The sequence below is a fragment of the Myotis daubentonii genome, chromosome 14, assembly GCF_963259705.1.
Source record: "Myotis daubentonii chromosome 14, mMyoDau2.1, whole genome shotgun sequence".
Classification (NCBI taxonomy): domain Eukaryota; kingdom Metazoa; phylum Chordata; class Mammalia; order Chiroptera; family Vespertilionidae; genus Myotis; species Myotis daubentonii.
In genome coordinates, this window is record NC_081853.1 from 43332179 (window position 1) to 43357435 (window position 25257).

General features: G+C 40.3%; 1 protein-coding gene across 1 annotated transcript in view; it reads right to left on the minus strand.

The window, feature by feature from the left end:
- The window catches only part of NEK10 (NIMA related kinase 10), a 147070-nt gene that overhangs the window by 12553 nt on the left and 109260 nt on the right, over positions 1–25257 (minus strand). Inside the window, exons 30-34 of the mRNA XM_059664119.1 lie at positions 21882–21919; positions 21642–21782; positions 11662–11691; positions 10144–10244; positions 3805–3915 (exon numbers count right to left, since the gene is read on the minus strand). Coding sequence (XP_059520102.1) covers positions 3805–3915; positions 10144–10244; positions 11662–11691; positions 21642–21782; positions 21882–21919 — 421 coding nt within the window. The remainder of the gene's footprint in view (positions 1–3804; positions 3916–10143; positions 10245–11661; positions 11692–21641; positions 21783–21881; positions 21920–25257) is intronic.

Genomic DNA, 25257 nt, shown 5'->3' on the forward strand with positions numbered 1-25257 from the left:
GAACATTAAACTTAAACAACATATGCCTCCCCTATGACTCAGCAATCCCACTCTTAGGTAGCTACACAAAAGAAATGAGTATGTCTGTCCATCAACAGAAATGTATAAGAATGTTCATAGCACTTTTGCTCACAATAACCCTAAGCTATAAACAGCCGTAATGTTCCCTGGTAGCAGGAAAATAGAGATGCTGTGTTGTGCTGTGGTGTGCTTACCCAGTGGACTTCTTCAAAGCAATGAGAAAGAACAGACTCTGGACACCCACAGCAAATGGGCTGAGCAAAAGAACCAGAATCAAAAGAATACAAAGTATAGGACTTCACTGATACACATTTTCACAACCAGGCAAAACTAACTGATGGGGATAGAAATCAGGAAAATATGTGCACTGTGGCAAGGGCCAGGAAAGGGCAGGCAGGAGCCTTCTGGGGGAGGAGAACTGTTCTGTGTCAGTGCAGGTGGTGGTCACATAGGGGAACATATGTGTTAAAGTTCAGGGAGCTGTAAATGTATCTCTGTGTGCATTATGCACTTTATACCTTAATAAAAACATGTCATATTAGCAACATATATCCCATGAATGCACTTTGGATGCTGTTAAAAACAAACCATTTGTGTTTTTCAATCTTCATGTTGCCAAACACTACACTTTAGAAAAAAATATAGTTCTATCCTTTTACATTCCTGAAAACTTGGGTGTTAAGGGAGTTCGTTGCTGCTTGTTTAGTTTCTAGACCACTTTAATGAAAACATTAGAAAATATCTGTATTTTTTAAAAGATGTGATTTATCATAAATTCATATTCATATTGATACTTTCTATTCTAATTTGAGTGACTATCTGCTATCTTGTTTGTTTCTCCTTCCTCCCATACTGGAAGTTCTAGTTCCCAGAGACACCTACACAATGACTCGGATGCTTTATTCCTCTGCAGCTCTGGCCAAGGTAGAGCCCACTGGACTGAAGAGCACCTCAGGCGAGTTATGAATAAGGACCTTCATTCGTTAGAAAAGGGATTTTCCTTTTCATTTATTTATTTTTAATTCCTTTCTATAGCCTGGTGGGTCATAGCCACAGTGATCCCATAATGACTCCTTCAGACTAGAGACCTGGTCCCTAAGTGTCAGGAGAAGTTCCAGAGGGGAAGGTGGAAATCAAATGCATTTGACGTGCCCTCACCACTCGCTACTCTTCTGTGGTTGTACAGGGGATGAAAAATCCATCTCTGAACAAAAGTCATCATTAACAAGAGATTATGCCAGAAAGGAGAAAAAACAGAGGCTACTGGTTCTTCTCATTTAGATTTAGGTGGGGCAGGAGGGCTTCCTTCTATATTCATATGTGAATATATTATATAGAACCAACATAGAATATATTATATGGAATATATATGGAATATATTCTATATTCAACGACTACACATCAAGCACCTACCATGTGCCAGGCACTATGCAAGACCCTGAGGGAATCAAAGAAGAATAAGATACATTTACTGCCTTTGGGAAAAACAGGAAAGTAAGGCAGATGACAAGGTACTTAAAACACAGCAATATGTGTGAGAAGGGCCTGAAGTATGGGGCAAGGGAGATGAATTCTAGACAGGGAAATGATGGAAGGTTTTTACGGAGGAGTTGGCTTCTCAGTTCAGTGGTGAAGGACAGAAAATATGTTGACATCCCAGGATGAAGATTTCTTTAGCACCTAGGAGATGAGGACCGACTGACTGATCAGGAGGGTAGACACCATGGTGCGTGAACCACCACACGCTCCTACCAGAGGAGGGGACCGGAGCTCTCGTCATAGGAGAATTTAATCTGCCTCTTAACCAAGGTGAAATTAAAGATGAATTGATGCCCCTTTGGATCCCCTCACCCATGCTCCCTGAACACCCGCCACCACCCATCCATCCCTGCTTCTACCTCCCCAGACCAAGGACAGAAGGCAGGTGCTCTAATGAGAGATGCCGCCATCATACAGAAGCAAGCAGATAAGCTTGGGGTGCAATTTAACGAAAGGAAGTCTCTCTTCTATTAGGAGAGAAAAGACAGCAGGGAAGGGATCAAAAGTGAAAACCTAAGTAATCAAAGAGAAAATGATTTGCTTTGAAGACACGCACGGATGGAAAATTACTTCGGGGGAAGAGCCGCGCCACCTTTGTGCACCAGACCGTTCGCGTCTGGCACTTTCATCTCCTCAAGCTGGGATTTCTGTTAAAATGAATTTTGTGTACAACCAGGGTTATTCTGAATATCATTTTAATAAGGACATAAAAATCTTTTCATCTTTTCATGGGAGATTGGAGCTTCTGTCTTTTTAAAATCTATTTATTGGTGTAAGTGAGATGATAGAGAAATGTTAAAATAAATGTTGATGTGCGGCCTCCCCCACTTCTGTTCTGATCTCCCCCAGCTTTGTTGCTTGGCCTTATTTGCCAACACAGCCCATGCAAGAAACCTGGCTCTCTAATCTCTGGTGAGTCGGGGTTTAGGCTTTGTTTACCTGCTCCTGTGCCTTTTATTTTTTCCATCTCTTGTGTGTGTATGTGCAGCCACCACCGATGTAAGGTAACAAAGCCAACACACTGTCTGAATTTCTTATCAAAGAGCCTGAATAATGAGCACATTTATGCCTAAGATTGGAGAAACTGAAGGAAAAAGAAACCTTAAAAAATGTCATCAGAAGCATGACTGTGCCAACGTTTAAGTATCTGATGAAACTTTTTAAAATTATATGAAATTGGAGTGGGACCAAGGATCTGTACCCAGGTGGGCCCAAACTGCCTGGGCCTTGGGTCTTTCGGGGACAGGTATGGGAGCTTATGACCATCTTTACGCCTGTATTAAAATGCTATTGAGCAGGACAAAGGGATTTCCTGTCACCATGTTGTTAAACAGAAACAAACCATTTTCTTCCTGTCTGGTTGACTTGACCCCATTGTGATTTAGTTTCTGAATGTATGAATAGAAATATTTACTAGCACCTGAAGTCTAGGATGTGGTAGAATATCAAGATGGAAAGAATCTTACAATAGTTCAGCCTATCTGTAAGGTTCTCAGAGGTGATAAAAAATCATAGTTGAGATGGTTACATGACTTGCTCAGACTGGCAACGCTCAATTTAGGGACTTGTTGAAGAGCATTCTAATAAAAAATTGGGATAGAGTTCTCTAAAACAAGATTAAAATCTATTTAGAGTAAAAATATTTACTAATATTTAGTCTTAGGAAAACATGCAATAATATGGAAAGAACTTTCTGCTAGTCTTCTGAGAATAGTGACTTCAGACATAAAGGTGAGAAAATGAGAAGCAAAGACATATTCTTGACTTAGTGTCTGAAGCAATCTGAATGTTTGTCCCCCCCAAATTCATATGTTGAAACCAATCCCCAAGGTGACTGTATTACGAGGTGGGACCTTTGAGAGGTAACCAGGTCAGAGGAAGGAAGCCTTCTATAAGTGCTCTTATTTTTAAAAATGCCTTTATAACAGGGGCCTAGGTGGGCTCCCCTGTCTCCTCTGTCACATGTGGATGCAATGAGAAGTAGACAGTCTACAACCAGAAGAGGGTCCTCAGGCTGGCACCCTGATCTTCGACTTCCAGATCCCAGAACTGTGGGCAATAAATCTCTGTTGTTCATAAGCTCCTTGGTTTATGGTATTTTTGTTATAGCAGCCTGAATGGACTAAGAAAATAATAACACCCTTTAATGGAGGAGAGAGTAGCAGGCAAAGGAGGTGGGAAATTTAACTCGAAGGATGTGTTTTTGTTAGCCAAAGAAGAATTCCTAAATGTAGCATACCATACCTTTTTAATTTCAGATTTCAAATTACAAGGGTTACTCTGCTGGCTGAAGAGGGATTTCTTGAATCTCTCTATAACCCTTCTTTTCAAATTGTGGTGCAACGCTGGAGGAAGCTGTATAAAGTGAGAAAACAATCATTATAAGTAAATTGTTCACACTGCACAGCTGACTGACTCCGGGGAAGCATTTACTGAGGGTCAGTGTAACAATATTCGCTCAACAGGACTAAATAAGAATTTAAATTGTACTCCAAATAGCATGAGTCTATGTTATAATTTTTAATTCTATGATCCAGAAAAAAATATATTACTCTGCTGCCTTTCAAAAGGCTGCTTAATTTATCTTACTGTTCCTTCATTGTATTGACATTATTTTTCATATAACAACTAAATTATATTAATTGCACATATAAATTGACTTTTTTAAAGAACAGACTTGACGAGGACGAATGTATTCTATCGGGTATTTAGGTGTCTGGCTCATGCTCATAAGCAAAAACCATGCTTACTCTCTAACCAAGGCGCTGTCCTGAAGGCTCTCATACTTTGGACCAGGAAGCACATATCTGCATCAGCACATAATCAGATGCCTGCCTGGGAGTGCTCCTGAGTATACAGCTGGACACTGTAGAGACCAATCTTATCGAGACGGAGAGAATGGCCCTAGCTGGTTTGGCTCAGTGGATAGAGCGTTGAACTGCAGACTGGAGGGTCCCGGTTCAATTCTGGTTGGGGGCACATGCTCGGATTGCGGGCTCCATCCCCAGTGGGGGGTGTGCAGGAGGCAGCCAATTGGTGATTCTCTTTCATCACTGATGTTTCTATCTCTCTCTCCCTCTCCCTCCCTCTCTGAAATCAATAAAAATATCAAAAAATATATATAATAGCCTCTAAAAATAAAAGAGAGAGAGAGAGAGAGAGAGAGAGAGAGAGAGAGAAGAGAATGAATTAGTACACATGTGGGCCAAGCCAGGGTGAGTTAGGTTTAATAAGTAAGTAGTTGGAAGTCACTGCAGAATCTTAGAAAATGTGGGATTGGATGACAATGGGGATTTCAAAAAATTGTTTTTTTACTACTTTGCAGGTTGGATTTATACAAGGAAATCAAAGGTCCTAAAAAGCACAGAGAGGTAAAGTGAAGTTTGGGAGATGGATAACAGAGAAAAAATAGGGTCAACATGATAAGGAGGCTCCTGGTGAAAATGGCATTTGGTTTGTTGAAATATGGAGAGGTCTTGCAAGGAGAGGAAAAGGAACCAGTAAGAAAAATGAAAGACTAAATAGGAAGAAAAATGTGGTAGTAGGAACTCAAACAATTTAAAAGAAAACACAGAGCTCAGGTCGAAAGAAAGAGTAATGTAGCAGAGATGATTATTACTCCACCCCCCTCACAGTTTTAGTTTGGTGCCATGTGACTACTTGTGACCAATGAAAATGACATGTGTCATTCTAAGATCAAGGCCATGCAAAACCAATGTTCTTCCTCCATCCCTGCCCCTCCTCTAGGTCAAGAAGCTTGGAGTCCTGATGCCAGAGCCACAGGTGAATGACAGCCAACGTTAGCTGAGTGAGAAGTAGACCTCTATTGTGACAAGTCAAGAGAATCCAGGGTGCATCTGTTAGTGCAGCATAACTTAACATATCCTGACTAATACAATGGACATCTATTATTCAAGTTCCACAAAACAGGGAGATATATAAAAGGTAATAGTAGAGCACTGAATAGGGTCTACAGGAGCTCACAACCACTGATTTTATAGCAAAGAAAAACTATTCATAAGCTCAAACACAATAGAATACGGGATCCATTATGAAGCACGGTAATGACATAAAATAAGAATAATGCAATTGAAAAAAGTTTTAAAATGCATCTATAACCTAGTTAATCCTTTGACTTTGCTTGAGTCAAAGCAGTTTAATTACAGAAGGATTAAGATGGGAGATTCAGAAGCCCTTCAGTGTACCCTGAAAGGTTTTATAGGTTGACTGCACTGAACCTCTGCTGATCTACTTTTACGTCAATATTATGGCTTGTTTTACCTTGAGCCAGACGCGATTACTACTTCCTACCCCAGGCAAAGAGTCGTAATTAATGTTGTCCTTTAATAAAAAGGGGAAATCAAGAAATGTAGAGTGACAGATTTCTCAGCATTAATGAGCAAACAGTTGGAAGACAGATGAGAAGGAAAATGAGTATAAATGACATTTGTGTGCATGAGAGACTAGCAAAAGTGGGTGAATTTAACCTGAAGTGCATCAGACTATGAAGAGGAGACTATGTGCATGCTTTCCTAGCAGGGGGGTGATGGGTTGGAGTGGAAAAGAGATGGGGAAAGTGCCTGAGCAAGATACTTTTGAATTTGATAATGTCCTACTGTTACCCACCAGAAGTTGCCACTTCCCTACGTTAAACACCAGGTGACAGTGTTGGCCTGGTACTGTCTCGTAGCTGCCCAGCATGGTCCCCACTGTCAGAGAGAAAGGCAGAAAGTCTGGTCTGATACACCTAATTGTCTGCTATGGCAAACTTTTGAGTATTTGAATCATCAGTGGTCCTCAGATTCCTTTAAAGGTGGCTTACCCCAGTACTGGCAGCTACCCAGTATCAACTTACTAATTCAGATGCTCTTAAAATCCTTATTATGTATTTAACTTAATGAGCCTTATTTTACTTCTCCTGATGGCTTGAATTAATCCTCATGAAAACTTTCTTGAGTAAGCTAACATTCCATCAACCTAAGATTCATACTCATACACAGGGCGGTATTAAAAAGATATTGTATCTTATTAGAGTAACTATCACTGGGCAGCACTGCATCTTTAAAGTTTTCATGAAAGAATTTAAAATTTTACCCAGTTGCAGATGACATAAGTATAAAAATATATAACAACTATAGTACTAAGAATAAAACATGAATACCTATGATTTCTATGTGCCAGGCGCTCTGATTACTCTTTTATGCACAGTAAGGCACGTTTTTCCTACAACAAACTTATAAAGCAGGTACTATTTTATAGGTGAGGAAAATGGAGCTTAAAGACATTACATAACATGCAAGGATGCTTCCTGAGGCAGTGAGTCCTCTTGCACAACCAATAATCTGGAGCAGATAGCGTCACCACAAGCTGCACTGTAGTATAGTACTTTATCATTTGTAAACATCTCATAGTCTTTCTTTTCTTTATCACACTAGCCCCATAAGCTGCCTGAATTTTACTGAAGGAAATGAGTCTAGAAAAGATAATGACTCATACGTCTAAAAGCTTGATTTTCATCTGTTTGTTTTCACTGTAAAGTAACAAAAGGAAAAATGAAATCCAATACATATGTTTTATAGTAGGTTTTCCCAAACTTGCTTAATATATGGATTCTTTTTAAAGAACATCATCCTCTAGTATCTCCAAGAATACATCGGCAGACCATTTGGAGTCCGTGGGGCTCCATCTGATAGCGACTTAATATCTTTTCCATAATAAAAACCCTATTCTGACATATTACTGCTTAAGAGATTTCTCTAAATGCAAAAGTAAAATGTTCCAAGATTATCATCAAAATAAAGACACAAAATGTAAGCCTTTCTCTGGGAATTTACAAACCCTGCAAGCCGGAGTTCATTTGAGAAACACAGCGTTACCCTAAATTCTATTTAACCTGTTGCCCTCGCCATTAGGACCCAGGAGATCCAGATGCGAGGGTGTGGATGGTTCTCTTTCCATCTGTCATCACTTATGAGAAAGGCAGTAAGTTTCACAGTCCATAGTGCAACTTGCATCTGAGGGCGGGACAGTGCTCTTCCCAACCAGATATTTCTGTTCTGTTGGCAACGTTTGTGGTTGATAAGATGGAGATGCAAAATGCAAAGCAGCTCTGGCCAAACTGCCTGTCTGTTCTCTGGGAGACAGATGTTTAATTCTTGAAAGCAGCTCTATGCTAATTTTCAAAGCATTTATTTAACAAAACAACCAAACCCTAAATGCCAAGTTACATCCAAAGCTGATGTTGGCTAGGCAGGTCTTACCTAAGGGAAAACACACAGAGGCTCAGCTAAAAGGTAACATATGTACTTGGTCACCTGATATACCCAGAGATTGACTTTGGCTTCCAGCGATGGAAATGAACCACTGATTTCATTCTCAGCTTTTTGGTCTTAAGATTACATCTCCGCGTTGATTAAAACATGTCAAATCAGTGAAGGCAGGGTAAGGATTTTAACATCCTGCCTTTTAAAATAGTTGCTCTTGGATGATTTCTACAGATCTGTCTCCATGGAAACTGGAGAGAAAAGGCCACCTCCAGCCATAAGTGAACCGTTTCCCCTGTCAGGTCATCTGCTGGCTGTCAGGAGGGACCGGACCGGCCCTGCAATCCGGGTCGGCCTCCACAGCCGAAGTCTGAGAGTTTGACTAGTAAATAAATGTGTGGACAAGAAGATTTTTTTTGTTGATTCATTTTGTCTTGTCAATTTCGTTTTACTTTGAGCAATTGGCAGAGAGAAAGAGAGAGAGTGATCTTGGTCTTGAACCTCCAGCAAATTCACTAGTATAATGGTTAGACTTGTCTTTGTCTCCTGTGTTTGAAAGGCATTGACTTTAGTTAGCCCTGTAATGTAAAGTTCCCCAAAGAGGAATCATTCCTTACTATGTGCAACGTCATAAACTTTAAAAGGTCCTGGAAATGCAATTTAAAAAACCACAATGGTTATATCTGAACTTACAGCAAGGAATGCCATCTTGCCAAAAAATGTGAAACCATTTGTTATGCTGGCAGTGTAAGATCATCATAATAGTTTCATTCTTGCTTTAAAATAGGTTGAAATCTAATAAAGTTATAGAATACATCCATTAAAAAGTTTTTTATTATATATAAATTAGCAAGACAGGCATATGAACACTATATTTAAATTTCAAAGGATATTTTCTCTCAATTTATGAGTTAATCATTGAGGCAACCAATAAGCTATTTAAGCTATTTCCATAACACTGAAGTTAAGAATGCTTTCCCTATATTTCTATGTCAGTATTTAAGTGGAAACGCAATTTTGAATATAATATCTGTACTCAATAGAGACGTGGCACATTATATTTGATTTATTAACCAAGTCCCCCACCCCCATCCTCCTATTGAGAACTTGTCGATGGGGAGGTCCCAGAGAAAGGTCTCCCATGTCTGCCCCCACTCCCCCAGGTTATGTGTGCCAGCTGTCAATTTATTGTCTCTTAGCTCCAAATACACCCTTCACAGCCCTGCTTGGGATACTGGACTACTTCTCCCCTGCCAGCTGGCAGGATGGTCGGCTGTATCAGAGAGGGCGCTGAAGGGACGCACTGAAAAGACAGTGGAGGAGGGCGGAGCTTGTCCCTGCTCCCAGGGATGCTCCTGCCTTGCCCCGGGCCTTTAGCACGAAGCAGTCAGAGCAATGGGGTCCCCCCAGCCAGATTCAACCCTGCAGGCGGCTTCCCAGAGTCCCTGGGGCGGCACCTACCCGTGGGCAGCCTCCCGGTCCTGTAGAGGGCACTCCCCATCACACCATGCTCACGTGCTGATTTCCAGCAAGTTCCATGTAGGACACTTCCTCATCGGTGGCTCACCCCAACCCCCCGAGGCAGGCCGCCCTGCGAGTTTCCCTAGAGCAGCACCTCCGTGGACTTCTCCGACCTTTCCAGGGAGGTCCGGACCTCAGCCCAGGCTGGGGGGGGTCCCCTTCTATTCTGTCCCTTTCGTGGGCTCTGCCCCGGGACTTTAAGTAGTGACTCCCCTCTCTGCTCTTCCTTTATTTTCTAGATTTCTCTTCCTCGCCTTAGTAGACGAACAACCAAGCCAGACACATTTCTGTAAGTACGTGGTAGCCATTTTTAAACAGTGCTCGCTTCCCCGGGGCCAGAGAGTTGCTGAGGTTTGGAAAAAGGGAGTTTTCACAATCCTGCATTTTCTGTGCTTAGAGTTTTCATTTCTCTGAGAGTTCCTGGTTTTAAGCCAGCACCCTCAGGATTTGTAGGTGGACATTACTTTCCTCTTTCCTGTCTGTGGTAAAGCTGTTTCAAAAGCCCATCTCGGCCCTCACTTTCGCCCCACACTGACGGTACATTCGCACTGAAGTTTGGTTTGGGTTGGGCACTAACAGTGAAAGAGCAGGGAGGAGGTCACAGGGAAAACCAGCCATATTTGCTTCCTTTATTCTATCTCCCTAGCTCTGCTGCTAAGCCATGATGTCCCCAGATATTTGTAGTTGGGGAGGATAAAAACAAGTACTCACTCAACTAAACGTTCCACAAAGTCTGTAAGCAATATTAGCAGCAGATTTATATTTAAGATGAAGAGGAAATGAAAGGCAAAACACTGACCTGCGTGATGTAGATGATTTTGTGCAGCTGAATTAAGATCTGCTGAATGGGATCACTGATCTGACGGACTTTCCTCTGGGATACAGCGATCCCTGCAGATGCTGTGGATGATACGTTTTCAGTTAGTCAAGACCCTGGTTGTCTCTCTTAAAGTGATTATTAGTAGAAAATGGGGTAAAATTCTGAAATAAAAGTTAAGCAAAGACCTTCATCCTACCAATGAGACAATATGTAGGGACCTTGTAACACTTCAATATTTTATAATAGGAGATGCACAAGTTCTTCCTTTTACTTCTCGGACTTCTACTTTCTAACATCTGAAAGACCAGTTATCTCTTGGAATTTTGCCTGCAATTACATGAGGCTGCCACCAGGAGTCAGTGGCAGCTGTTGAAAAGCTGGGATTCAGATATGTGCAGTTAAGAGAATATCATGCTTTTAAGTGTTTAATTCATTTATGCAAACACTGAATAGACAATCTTACAGAGAGGAAAAAAAAAACCCCAATAAAAAAATTCTAAGTAACAAAAGTTCAAATTAAGTAACTTTCAAACTCTTGATTATTAAAAATTATAATTTTCACCTGGATTTCTGTCCAGGTCTCAATAGGACACATTTATAATTTATCCCAAATTCTCATCATAGAGCCACACTACTTTCACAGTTTTAGGCTAGGTTGGTGTCAAATACTATTTTCTTTATGGGTATCTTTATTGAGTTAATTAAGAAATTCACACAAGAAACAATCTAGTTCTAGTTCATCTGCATTTAAAACTTTCTTTAAAATTTAAAGGATCTATCTTCCCTAAAAACTGTGTCTAACTCCTTTTAAGCATCAATTACTTGACCATTAGAATGAGGCTTAATAAATTACTCTTGGGTAAAAAGGTGAAGGTAAATCAGAAAGAATTAAGATAGCTCTAAAACAGAAAACAGAGTGCTGGAGCTACAGCCTGCAGAGATGACTGAGAGTACATGTGCCATATTTTCTCCAGTGGTGGTTTCTTGCCGAAATAATTGTGAAAATGCAACTGTTTGTCTAGACCAGGGGTGGGCAAACTTTTTGACTCGAGGGCCACAATGGGTTCTTAAACTGGACCGGAGGGCCGGAACAAAAGCATGGATGGAGTGTTTGTGTGACTAATATAAATTCAAAGTAAACATCATTACATAAAAGGGTACAGTCTTTTTTTTTTTTTTTTTTTTTTTTAGTTTTATTCATTTCAAACGGGCCGGATCTGGCCCGCAGGCCGTAGTTTGCCCACGGCTGGTCTAGACCCATAGCAAAAATTAGAGGCCATGTAATGTGGCCCAGTTGATGTTGCACCAGGAACATTAACTTGGAATTTTCATAAACTAAACAGCTTAGTTCTTGATCATTTTCATGTTGCCCACTTTATGTTTTTGATATGTGGACTTCATACTTCTAGGAAACGAGTTATAATCTCCCAGCCTGGCAGAGTGTTCTTAGATTTGTGATGACATTTTGAGTGGGATGTCACATGGGTTTGACTCTACCTTGCCACAAGAATGTGCTCATCTGTGGCCCTAGATACAAAAACAGAGATGGTTAGCTAGAATGCCTGTCTTCTGAATTACTCAATTATGCAAAATAATGTAAACTTGTTTTTCTTAAAAACCTTTGACTATTCTCCCTCAAGTCCAATAAATCCTTGTCTTCGAAAAATAGTTTTGATTGCTTACTCTCTAAAAAATAAATTAAAAATGTTTAATTACACATGCCCCTTGTAAAACAAGCAAACAAACATATTAACAACCTAAATATTACAGAAGAGCAGGAGGCCCTCTGGAACCACCACCCATCAGCCTCCTCCCCAGAGGTAGCCTCTGCTATCAGTGTGGTGTGTTGCCAAGTCACTTTTCTCTCCATTTACATACATAAGCTTTAACGTCACAACAGTATTTTTCAAACTGTGGTTCATCCTGAAACAAGTTTAATGGGCCATGAGCAGCATTTTGAAAAATGGGATGGAATGACGTGGAACAGGATAGAAAACTTTCAGAGTGCATTGCATGTAGCAAGAGTTCACTCATTCAAGATATAAAATGTGTTTCTTATTGAGGGTCATTGCCAAAAGATTTTGAAAACTACTATTGTAGAAAATCTATAGCATTAGCTTATGAATTCTTTCTCTTTTTAAAAATATATGGTGATACATCGTAAGACTTGTTCGATTTTTTCTCATTCAGTCTGGCATGGAGATTCTTTTTGCCAACAGAGAGTTCTGGCTCATTCTTCATACCCACTGTTGAGTAGCACTGAGCATTCTGCATGCAGCACAGTTTACTTAGCCACCTCTGTCTTGTGGGGTTTTTTGGTTAATCCTCACCCAAGGATATTTTTCCATTGATTTTTTGGGGAAAACAAAGAGAAACATCGATGTGAGAGAGAGACATCGATTGGTTGCCTCCTGCACAAGCCCCAACCAGGGCCCAGGCCGGGGAGGAGCCTGCAACAGAGGTATGTGCCTTGACTGGACTCAAACCCGAGACCCTCCAGTCTGCAGACCAATGATCTATCCACTGAGCCAAACCGCTAGGGTGTCACCTCTGTCTTGATGGGTACTGAGTTTGCTTTCAATTTCTCTTGCTTATAAGTGATGCCACAGTGAGTGTACATGCACATGCCTCATTGTCCATAAGTACAAAAGGTCTTTTAGGGAAGTTGAGGAGAAATCAAATACTAGTTGGGCCTTCATGTATACATAATTCTTATTTTAACAAATACATTTTATTTTATTTTAATTTTATTGATTTTTTACAGAGAGGAAGGGAGAGAGATAGAGAGTTAGAAACATCGATGAGAGAGAAACATCGATCAGCTGCCTCCTGCACATCTCCCACTGGGGATGTGCCCACAACCCAGGTACATGCCCTTGACCGGAATCGAACCTGGGACCTTTCAGTCCGCAGGCTGACGCTCTATCCACTGAGCCAAACCGGTTTCGGCTTAACAAATACATTTTAAAGTGGCTAACTCAACTTGCACTCTGATCAGAAGAGAATCCATTTATCTATAACTTGATCAACATTATATACTTCTTAATTCTACCAATCCGATTCTAGGAGGTGTGTGTGTGTGTGTGTGTGTGTGTGTGTGTGTGTGTGTGTGTGTGTGTGTTTATCTGAAGGCAACGAGGTTATTGTACTTCTTTGGTGAATTTCCTATTTGTGTCCCATGTGTTGTTGTTGTTGTTCTTGTTTTCTTATTTGTTTGTAAGTGCTCTTTACATATTCTGAATACTAATCCTTTTATTGCATTTTATATATTAAAAGCATTATCACGTAATCTGCTGCTTTTTTCAATTTAAAGTTATTTCCCACTCTATCACCTAGATTAAAGGTAATGTTTAGTCTCAGGTACCATGAGAACAGTCACTCAGGTACCTGCTGCTGCTGTATCATGGCAAAGCAGGACCCCATGACCAGTTCAGCACTCCTGGTGTGCTCTGGAAAATTTACTGAGATGTGAGTTATGACTGGAGAGAAAAAGGAACTTTGAGACTGGAAATAATAGGAGGGAGTCTAGCTATAACATTTGCAAACCCTCTTGATTTCCTGAACAACTTTGGCTAATTCTGGGTATGAAACTATTATTCCTTCTTTTCTACATGATCAAATCTTCATAATTTCTTATATTCCCTCACTCCAAAATGTATACTTATTAAGCTCTTAATAATTTTAGGAAAACAAGAAGGGATAAAAATCCAAATAGATACCTTTCAAAACTTGTATTTCTTATTTAAATATTAATAACTACTAGGTTAATGGCAAATGTTAGCCATATCATTTTGAGATTTAAAGCATTCTTTTTTAATAAATCTTTCAGCTCAGTACACTGAAAACACTATGTATCCTAACTATTCACACAAAAAGCATTAGGCCTTTGTCACCTGTGCAGTGCACTATCTTCTGCTTAATTAGGTCCTGGCACGTTACAATACCAGGTCAGTCATGGCCCATCCCTGTTCTCTGAGACTTGATTTACACTATACATCCAATCTATTTATTTACTTTTTAATATATTTTATTTCTTTTTTTAAAGAGAAGAAGGATGAGGGATAGAGAGTTAGAAACATCAATGAAAGAGAAACATTGATCAGCTGCCTCCTGCACACTCCCTACTGGGGATGTGCCCGCAACCAAGGTACATGCCCTTGACCGGAATTGAACCTGGGACCCTTCAGTCCGCAGGCCAACGCTCTATCCACTGAGCCAAACCAGTTAGGGCTCCAATCTATTAAAACTACAGCTCACAGTGCAAGCTGTTAATTGCTGTAAACTGAGCAAAAGATGGATTACATTGTATTCCCCCAGTTGACCAAGATATAGTACCAACCTACTATTTTCCTGAATTCTCTCTGCTGAGAGTAAGCAATTTTTGAACAACTGGAGGATAGAAAGTTTCAGGCAGGAGCTCCCTGAAGGAGTGAGACATACTTTCCCTTTATGAATGGGGCTGAAACACACATGGCTTCGCTCTTTTGGACCAACTTCTCCGATAAAAGACAATGCAACCGCTTACATTTAAGTAAGGTGGACAGATTCACTCTCATTTCTTCCCTTTACTTTTAAATAAGATGAAATGAAGTAACTGAATGGTAGTTCAAATCTACAAATATTCAACAATCAACCCCTGTGCTTAGAAGGTGAACGAAGGACCATGGGAGGTTCACCCAAACAACGGTGGAATGGAGGGCCAAGAGTTTATAAAAGGTTTCGTTTGTGAAGCCCATGCAGAATGAGGAGGCTTTGCTTTGAGGGAAGGTAGACTTGAGTGAGAGCTTCTGAGTAGAAGAAACATTTCCAGCAAAGGACAGGAGTCAGCTCCGTGCCTCTGGAGAGCAGCTAGTGTCCAGTTTATCCGGTGTGCAGTACAATGAAGAGGCTGGGTACGGCTGATGAGATGGGTAGCCAGGGACCATATATGATGGCGAGGAGCCATGCGGGAGACTGTATGTCAGGGAAGGTGATCTCATGAGAGGAGGCCTAGAGCTGAAGGCAGAGGCTTGGCTTGGACTGGCATGAGTTACTGTCTGGCGGGAAAAGGAGCCAAGAGGCTGCAGAAGCTTGGGCTCCAGTCACTGAGAGAGAACGACATCTGGTGGAAAGGGAGAGGGAAGTGAGAGAGAAGAAGACTGGGAGCTTGGGCACGGAATCTTCCCATCATAGACCAGCAGGGAGTGCTGCAAGCAGGGCCAAGTCCCCCTAAAGCCACACCTGGTGGGTTTTCCCACAAAATGGCAGGAGCTACATCAAAGCCTCAGCTTCTTTCACCCTCTGAGTGACCAGGCTCCCTTCAACCCCCTTGCATTTGAACCTTCAGATAGGAGCTGTTTAAAGGTCAAAGAAGCAAGGCTGCTTTGAAGCCCTTCACTCTTAAATTCTGACTTAGTTGCATTGATGTAATGCATTTCATCCTTCTCTCTCTCTCTCTCTCTCTCTCTCTCCTAGGTAGGCGGTCCCCAATTCTAAACTTGCTATCTCTTTAGTTATTCTGCAAAATATAAAATATAACCTCAAGATTTTTAAAGTCAAAGTTCGTAGAAATGACTACACAATACACATGACAAGAGGCTGTCGAAAATGTTCTGTTGTATTATTTCCCACACTCCCTTTCCACCTCATGAACTCCCCTTGCTGAGCAAGCAGAGTGCGACCAGCATTCCCCCAGGATGGAGTGGCAAAGAGGAACCAAGGAAAACAGCGAGTACATTCCTGAGCTTAAAAAAATAATAATCTGTCTAAGCAGAAGGCAGAGAGATTCAACAGAATAATTGCTGAATACGCTCATCTTCCCACCGCTCCTGGCTGACATAAAGATTCTCTGAGGAGGGAGAATCCAGAGAAAAGAAAGCCTCAGAAGAGACTCAAATTGCAGCTCACCTTAGACGAAGTCTGGGTGGGAACAGAAAAGAGGGAAGAGTTGGTTGATGGAATTGTCTTTGAGTTTGGGGGTTCAGGAGTGGCAAGGCTGGGTGCTGGTTCCCAAGGGGAACTCGGAGAGGCCCTGATCATGCAGAGCTTACCTGCACCATCGGCAACGGCACGGGCTGGGTGGGCTACAGAGATAGCTCCCTGGGGTGTCAGAGACAAAGAGGCTGTGCTGAGATCTCAAACCTCCAGGCCCAGAAATGTCAGACTAACGTCCCAGCCCCTGGAGAAGGGAATCCAACAGGGCGAGAGCTTGCCCTACAAAGGTCTTGCCTTCATTCCACAGCCACCGTGGAAACATGGACTATAATGGGAAGTCAGGTGGGGCTGTGTCACGTCCCTGGATGCCAATGCCAAAGAGTAACCACGCTCGATAATCAGATCAGACACCAGCACACGTGGTCTCAAAGCCCCAGTACCATGATACCAATTAGATCCTTGGCACAAAAATATCACCCCGGGAAGGAGAGAGAGAAGGGCAATCCTCGGTTTGTCTGACTTTGAACCTGATATAATCAAGAAATCACCAACACACTGACATTTAGATTTAGGGTACTTGACCATGTTTTCTGATATCTGGAAGGGGGCTCGATATAACAATTAAGGTCAGTGTTGGGAAAATACAGAGAATTAAATTTTATTCCTGAATTTTTGGACTAAAAATAACATGTATTTGGTCTGGTCTATACAGCCTGATTCTTCTCACTTAGTTATTTCTTATGCAATGCTACAATGACTAACCAAGTCATGCTGACTCATTTATTCCTGCTAAAGGGAACTATTTTTTTCTCTGAAAGTCAACTCGATTGATGAAGCCCAGATTCTCAGGAATAAAATATTGTGGTGTGAAAACCACACTATGTTCAACATTGAGAATCCAAAGGCTAATCAATCAAAAAAAATTAAAAAAAAAAAACAGAAAGAAAAGATGCCCCAACCCCGTTCAATTACCTGAACAAGAAAAATTTATCCCAATCATGGAAAGACTAGGCAAAATGATCATTGCTTAATTCTCTGGCATCGTATTAGATCATTTCCTAACCCCACTTGATCCTAATCTAACACTTTTGGGTAACGTCCCAGTATATTTAACTAACAATCCACACCGATAAAGGTGCAGGTAGTTTACAGCCTGTAGTGTTAGGGATTTACCTGCAGAAACTGACCTATTGGTATAACTTCATAGGCCAAACAAGAAGTTAATCACAAACACACATGGTTTAATTCCTCTGTAGAAACTTCACCAGTCTTATGCTTAATTTAGCAATGCTATTTTGGCTTTTCTTTCTTGACTAACTATATTAATCCCTGCTCCTTAAATGCTCTTGGAACCAGCTCTTTTATTCTCCATCTGGTTCCATCATTAATAGATTAAATAAAAAAAGAATAACTTTAAGAATTGTGCTTTTGCATTCCAATATGGTTTGAAAGATTATTTACATAAATTGTTTACATAACTCACTATCTACAGCATCCCAAATAATCTATGGAGTCCATAGTGGGGAATGTTAGTCAAGCATGGGTGAGGTCCCGGATGTACTGGAGGGCAGGCAGGTGGCCCAGCTAGAAGAAAGAGGCCTCTTGTCATTAGTCTTGACTGACTTGTCTCTGTCCTCTTTACTCAAGTAACTATACTAGTATGATGATAACTCAAAGGATAGTTGGATATACTCCAAAACTATTTTTTTAATTTTATTAAAATAATGAATAATGCCAATTTGGAACTTGAGAGCCTGGCTTTTGTATTGACTCAGCTATTCTGAACAGAGTGCTACCCCCATCACCCAAGCCACACTGACCTCCCTTTCCTCCTACCAGAGGGGGTGTAGCTTGGCCTTTCCCCCAGGGCAGAAACCCTCAGGGCAGGATGAGAGCTGCCATTGAACGGCTGATTTGCAGTTGGCACCTGGTCTTGGATTGGGATCATAGGTAACTTTTGTGAGTCTGAGTATCTCTTTGGAAAGACATTATCCTACAAAGAATATGAAAAAGAAAATCTATCTCTCTGGCAGTGTCCTTCTGGGACCTGGTCTATACTCCTTCACTGCCTCACTTGGCAGGAAGAATTAGGAAGTAAATTATTGGTGGCAAAGGAAATGTCACCTACCCTTTCTACAATCTGAAGTCTAACATTAAAATATCATTGTTTTCATCCTTGAAGTAATCATAAGATTACTATGCAGCTTTTCCCATTAGCAAGGATAGACAAGGATAGATAGAGGGTAGGTCTGCATCAGTCACTCAATAAGTTTTCAAGGGCCTGATCTCAGAGGAAATGATCCAGATATATGCAAACTTTACTAAAGACGCTTATAATCTGGTTGGAAGGTAGAGCTAATATAACCAAATCCCAACAAGCGATATAGAAAGTATATAATTATATGCCAAATCCCATAGTATAAACTAGTATTATAAGTTTTGATTAAAATCTGGGGAGCACATTTTTCTATGCTAAAAGAATTTTTATGCAGTAAAATGAGAGAAGGCATGGACTCAGAATCATTTTTGCAATTGTGAAATTTAGTATTAAGTACCTCTTGTGAATGACTAATTTGAACGTAAGCTACTAATTTGAATGGTTGCTCATTAGAAGAGAGTATTAGCTGTACTCTCTGGAATATTTGGGAGCAACACTGACTATTTTCTTTAGATCAGATCGTTATGAGCAAAGGATAAGTATAAAAATAGATTCTCTGCCACCTAGTAAGAGAACAAAATTAAGAGCCCAGATATCATGAAGTGACAACTTCTCGTCAAAACACAGAGAATAAGAATCTCCATACATCAATGTGGTGCCTACTAATGCTGATGAAAATGAGAACTGAGCAGGGGAGAGAAAATATCAGTGTCGATCCAGTCAAAACTATGTATGGTGCCAGGTGGGCACTGGAAATATCGGAGGGGGGAAGGGAGGAAGGGCACACACTGCAAAGTATATGATTATCTAACCACTATGCTGTACACTGGAAACGAATACAAAATAATATTAAATAGAAACTGTAATTTAAAATAAAATTTAATGTTCCTTTCAAAACATTTAAAAAATATATCAGGAAAATAGTGTGCAGATGGCACTCAGGTATGGCCAGCTGTGCAATGAAAATCTGTAAGTGGCTAAAGTCAGGGAAGCAGAGCTAAAATAATCAACATGTTTAAAATTTTTATTCATCCACTGATTCCATGTTAATTATTGTTAGTATTTTCACCTATGCACTATAGGAATTCCTAAATTTTTATTTCTATTAGCAGAGAGCTATAGTCTATTATCTAACCGAAAGAAAGTCTATAAAACATTTACACAATCTAATTAGTATAAAAAGAAAGAATAAGCCCGGCCAGTGTGACTCAGTGGTTGAGCATAGACTTATGAACCAGGAGGTCATGGTTTGATTCCTGGTCAGGGCACATGCTTCAGTTGGGGCTCAATCCCCAGTGTGGAGCGTGCAGGAGGCAACAATCATCATTGATGTTTCTAGCTCTCTCTCTTCCCCTCCTCTCTGAAATCAATATAAATATATGTTGTCAAACTTTTCATTGTCATTGTGTTCACCTGAAATGGTTCCAGAGTTATTTGTTCTACAGGAGTTTTGATTCTGCTATATCATCACAATATGGACCTAGAAGTCCACATTTTAGGAGTACAATGTAAGCAGGATCTTATTACAACTCAGCCACGTGGGACTCTAAAATAATAGTTCTCACCCTTTGTTCTGCCAGAGCCCATAAAAAATGATGTTCACATACTAGCTATAGTCCTGGGGGCATACCCAGGCTTTGACATAAATCCCCTCCCTGACAATTTTTTCTAGAACATTTAGGTAATACAGAGCTGTAGCTGTTGGTTATACATAATTTCCAGCATGTTCCTTTTTATCCAATAAAGCAAAATCAAAATTTTAAATGAATGAACTACTAATATGACCTGCTTGCTTGCTTGTTGTTTTTTTAATAAATCATTCACACATTCCAGTGCTGTACCTATTCTGGGTAACAACGACCTAAAGTATAACCAGAGCAACAGTGTCACTGCCTTTTTATTCTCTGAGTTAGGCTAGAGATACAGAGGGGACAACTGGAGAGGGGCATGATTAGCAGATGAGGGTGGGGCTGATACCAGTTGTTTTAGGACGGAAAATATACAGAATTGTTTTTCCACTGGAAAATAGAAACCTACCACCTACTACCATAAGTTGTAACTCAAACTATCATAGGCATGAATGTGTTCTATATCATTAATCTCCTTTATGGGTAAACTTTAGCATTCACTGACAACACTCACAAATGCTATACCTTCTTCTGTTTTAAATTAAAAGATATATGAATCAGTGAATATTTAAAAAGTTGAACAGTATAACAAACAGTATATTACATGTAAACTGGGCTAAAAAGGTCCAAAGATCTGATCAATTTCACTGACATCAAGTCAAATCTTAATCTGACCTTTAGGAAAAGGAATCATGTCCTTTAAGAAAAGGAATCCCTGTTATGGATCACAACAGAACTGTGAGTCATTTACATGTGTGTGTGTATGGTCTGCTCTTGCTGTTAAAAAATTAATCAACAATGACTGTTTTAGCTTCACGGTGATGCGATGAACTTACCCTATGCCAAAATAGTAGGAGCAGAGGAGCACAGTCAACATGAGAGCTTTGGGCATCTTAATAAGAAAATCATCCTCTTTTACATCTATGTTGACAGTGCAAATAGCCCCAAAGTCTCAATAACTGTTCAAAGTAACTCTAATAAATACAGAGAGATGGACTAATATTACAGGAAATCAATTCACATCACCTTTGTTCGCTACATGTTAACACTACAAAAACACGTAAATTAAGGAAGTTAAAGTAAAAATAGCATTAAGCAATAACTCCAAATTAACCAAAGTAGTCAAACAGAACTTTATACTCAAGTCATATACTCCTACTCATGTTAAAAGCACAATCACTAAGCTTTTTCCTGAACTGTCCAGGTTTAGCTGACAATTTTACCATTACCGTTGTACTTCGGTCCTCTTTAATAGAAATCAGAAACTCTTTTCCCTCCTCAAACCATTATTATAAATACTTATATTTTAAGAATCCATAATTATTAAATTATTAAAGACACAATATGATATATTGTTTTAATGAAATACAAATAATTAAAAAGAACTATCTGTATCAGAGTAAAGGAGAGAGAAAAAAAATGGGCTTTAGTCTCCTATATCGTATAGGTCAGCTTACAGAAACATGTATGCAAAATATAGCTACTATATATTTTTTTCTCATAGGTATGCACTTTAAGCACCAATAGTTCAACTGGTTACTATTCCCACCAAAGCAGAAATGCAAATTTTAAAAAAACAGCCCACATTTACATCAAATAAGTGAACACAGAAAGCATTTTGATACTCTTAAATGCCAAATAATGATAGACAAAACTAGATTCCTCTGCTGTTTGAATTAAAATTACCTCCCAAGCATCATTCAGACACTTCAGGCCCAACTAGAATTCTGTGTTCACCCTTTGTGCGCTTGACATGAACTTGATCTAATAAGTACTACCATGATCTTTGAGACTGCGGAGGATCACAGTGGGGAGGCTGTGGGACTGCCACCCCGTCACTAGCTCGGCCTCTACCTCCTTAATGTGGCCCCTGAGCATGAGGGGTGGCACTTTCAGAAGCAGGTCAAGAGGCAGCAAAGCTGAAGAAATAAAAGGGGGAAAGATAAGAAGCTGTAACATACATGACACTGAATTTCAGGGAGGCATGCATGATTGCATTGCTGCCAACACTAAATTACCTGGTCTTGGTCTTGATACCAATCCCCCAGTGAAGTCCCTGAAAACAGAATTAGGGGTCATTAGATGGACTTGTTCAACTTGGACTTGACCAACATTTACTGAAAACCTGCACCTTGCTATGGCTTAGATTATAAAAATGAATAAAGTTTTTCCCCTAAGACATCTCAAGAGTTCAGTAAAGAAGAAAATAAACATATCTGAACCCAGAGCGGACCTGACAGCCCACTGAGCAACAGAAGAGCCTTGTCCTGTCAGAGTTGTTTATCAGCTCTAGTGACTAGGAGCCTAAATCTCTTAGCATCTTGAATGATTTTCTTGTTACACTAAAATCAACATATTGATTTGTATTGAAAAGAAATATTTAATTTTTAGACATATTATTTTTCTACACTTTGTCCCTGATGTCTAAAGAAGAAACTATGAGATAAGATGATTTTTTTCATTTAAAAGGATTATATCTTTCCTAAAGTTTCCAGTATTATTAACATCACTTGTTTGCACTACCTTAAAATTCTAGATTTTCTGATCATTCTGCAAATTGGTCTCAGCCCCTTCAACCCAGGGGAGGTGGCCTAAGACCCCACCAAGGACAGCTATAAATAACCTTCAACCTTGTTTTTTCCACTAAAATTTAGACCCCGTTTTTTAATAGTTGGATTTTTAAAAAATAAAATAAAATAAAATCTGTGTCCTCACAAGTTATAAGAACCACACTTCAATTTAATGCACTCCAACAAAAATATATACAACATCAACCAAGTAGGAGGCACCTGATAGTCATTTGCTGAGTAGTAATGCATTCATATAGGGATTCAAATAAACATGATTGGTGTTTCTCTTACCCTACCCTATTCATTTTCATCATAGAGATCTTGATACATGCGTGCAACATATACCTAAGTTATGAGGAATAACAAAATTGGAACTCCTTACCTACCACCTAACATCTAAGTACTAGAATAATGCTAAAATCTTTATATCCAACTGTGAGTTCCTTCCCTATCCTTTTCCATTCCTCCTAACCTTCTACCAAACCAGCCCTTTCTTGATCCCATTATTTTTTCTGTCTCATTTCCAGCCCATGTTTCCAGAGCCTTAAAAACTAAATGAATCTCGCCAGTCTTGCACAGTTAATGTACTCTCCCTAGCCCTGGGATAAGGGGATGTATACAGAAAGAAAAGGGATGGCCTCTGCCTGCCCTCAGAAACTTCAAAGAGGGCAAAGCTCAGCCCAGGCTGGTGTGCTCAGTGGTTGGAGCTTATCCCCCACATACAGAAGGGTCATGGGTTCAATTCCCAGTCAAAGGCACATACCTGGGTTGCAGGTTTGATCCAGCCCCAGTCAGGGCACCTGAGGGAAGCAACCAATCGATGTGTCTCTCACATCAATGTTTCGCTCTCTCCACCCCACTCCTGCCCTCCCTCCCTTCTTCCCTTCCACTATTTCTAAAAAAAGAAAAAGGAGACAAGATCCATAGGTCCTGCGATTACAAAAGGGCCTTTCTGGCCACGTGTAGGATACTGGATGGTTACAAATGCCCATAGTCATCTTTATATACAAAGACTAGAGTCAGGCACCCACCCCTGAATACAATTATGCATTCACTGATTTATCAAAGTTGGGAACCACAGGCATCTCTGCTGCCACAAACATCCGATGTCATAAACTAGCCTGCCAACTATACCCTGTTGCCTTAGCAACAGGACGCAAGCAAGCACGGAAAAATCTTGTTGCCTGAGCAACAGAATCTTAAAGAAAAGAGGGAGTGGGGCCTTAGGCTGTGACTATGGCAAAGGCTGTAAGTTCAAGCCAGTAGGTGAGATTTCAGTCCTAGTACAGTGAGAAATATAGAATTTCTGCCAAGATAAAAATCATGCAACTATTAATTACAGGTGTTTGTGGACTGGAACCTCTGTGCAGTGCCCTGTGTCCTAGACAATGCAATAAAAGACCGGGCATAGTCTATTATGTACCAATACACAGTAGTAAATATCAATTGATGTTCTTAAAGTCATGATACAGTGACCAAAGCTTAGCAGGATTGGGGTGTACGTGACAATGGAAGAGGCTGAAGCCCCTGTGTGCATCATCAAATTCCACCAAACAGAATAATTTCTTTGTAAGTGGAAATAAAATTTTATGGCTTATTGGATTAGAACTATCAATATATATATACTGAGTGAGACTATAAAACCCAGCTAGAAACTGATAAAAGTCAAGCCCATTCCCAATTCTTGTAATAAAGGAAGCAATAGTAATAAAGGAAGAAGATTTTACATCACTTGGATCACTGAAAATGATTAAAGTTGGAAATTGCAAATAAAGTCCTAATTATTGAATTTGGAATGGCTTTTTCCTGACAGACATTAACCCAAGCTTTTGTCTAACTCTGTTGATGCACAAAACATCAAACAAATGTTAACAATAAGGATGTCTAGTCATATGGTTATTTGAAAGTAGATAATATTTTGTGAGAGTTCCTCCATCATGAACAGTGAGTTCTATTTTCCCTCTTACTCTTTATCATTTCAGAGATACACACATCAAAGGATGATTTCCACAAACACTATCATCCGCCTCACCCCCTCTCAATATACACATGAAGTTCATCTCTCTCAAAGTGGGGATGGAGAGGTGATACAACCCCTCTGGAAAACACTTTGGCAGTTTCTTAAAAAGTTAAGCAGAACCCTAACCGGTTTGGCTCAGTGGATAGAGCGTTGGCCTGCATACTGAAGGGTCCCGGGTTCGATTCCGGTCAAGGGCATGTGCCTTGGTTGCGGGCACATCCCCAGTGGGGGTGTGCAGGAGGCAGCTGATCGATGTTTCTCTCTCATCGGTGTTTCTGATTCTCTATCCCTCTCCCTTCCTTTCTGTAGAAAACCAATAAAATATATTTTTTTTTAAAAAAAAAAAAGTTAAACAGAAACCTATCATATACTACAACCATGTCACCCTAGGTATTTAGCCAAGATAACAAAAAATATAGTCCATATCAATTCAGAAATGTTTATCTGCTTCTCCCTGGTTGATCACACTCCTCAAATCTAGACCATCCGATCATCTAATAAACAAAACCCACCAAGCGTACTACTTTCCTTAACATCCCTGTTCTCTGCTTTCTAAGCTGCAGTTTATCTTTGCCTCCATTTCTCAGACACAGAGAAATGGTTGTCACGTCACTTTTCCCACGCCCCCTCTCTGGTGCCAAGCCACTCGGAAACTGTCCACCATCACTTCTCTTCCATCCTAAATCTCTCCTCTCCGGGACCTGCTTCTCCTCAGTCCCAATCGGCCTGCAGAAGGTTCTAGAAGGTCCTTTTCCATCGACATTCCCCACCAGCTAACTGTCCCAGCTTACCCCTCACTTTCTT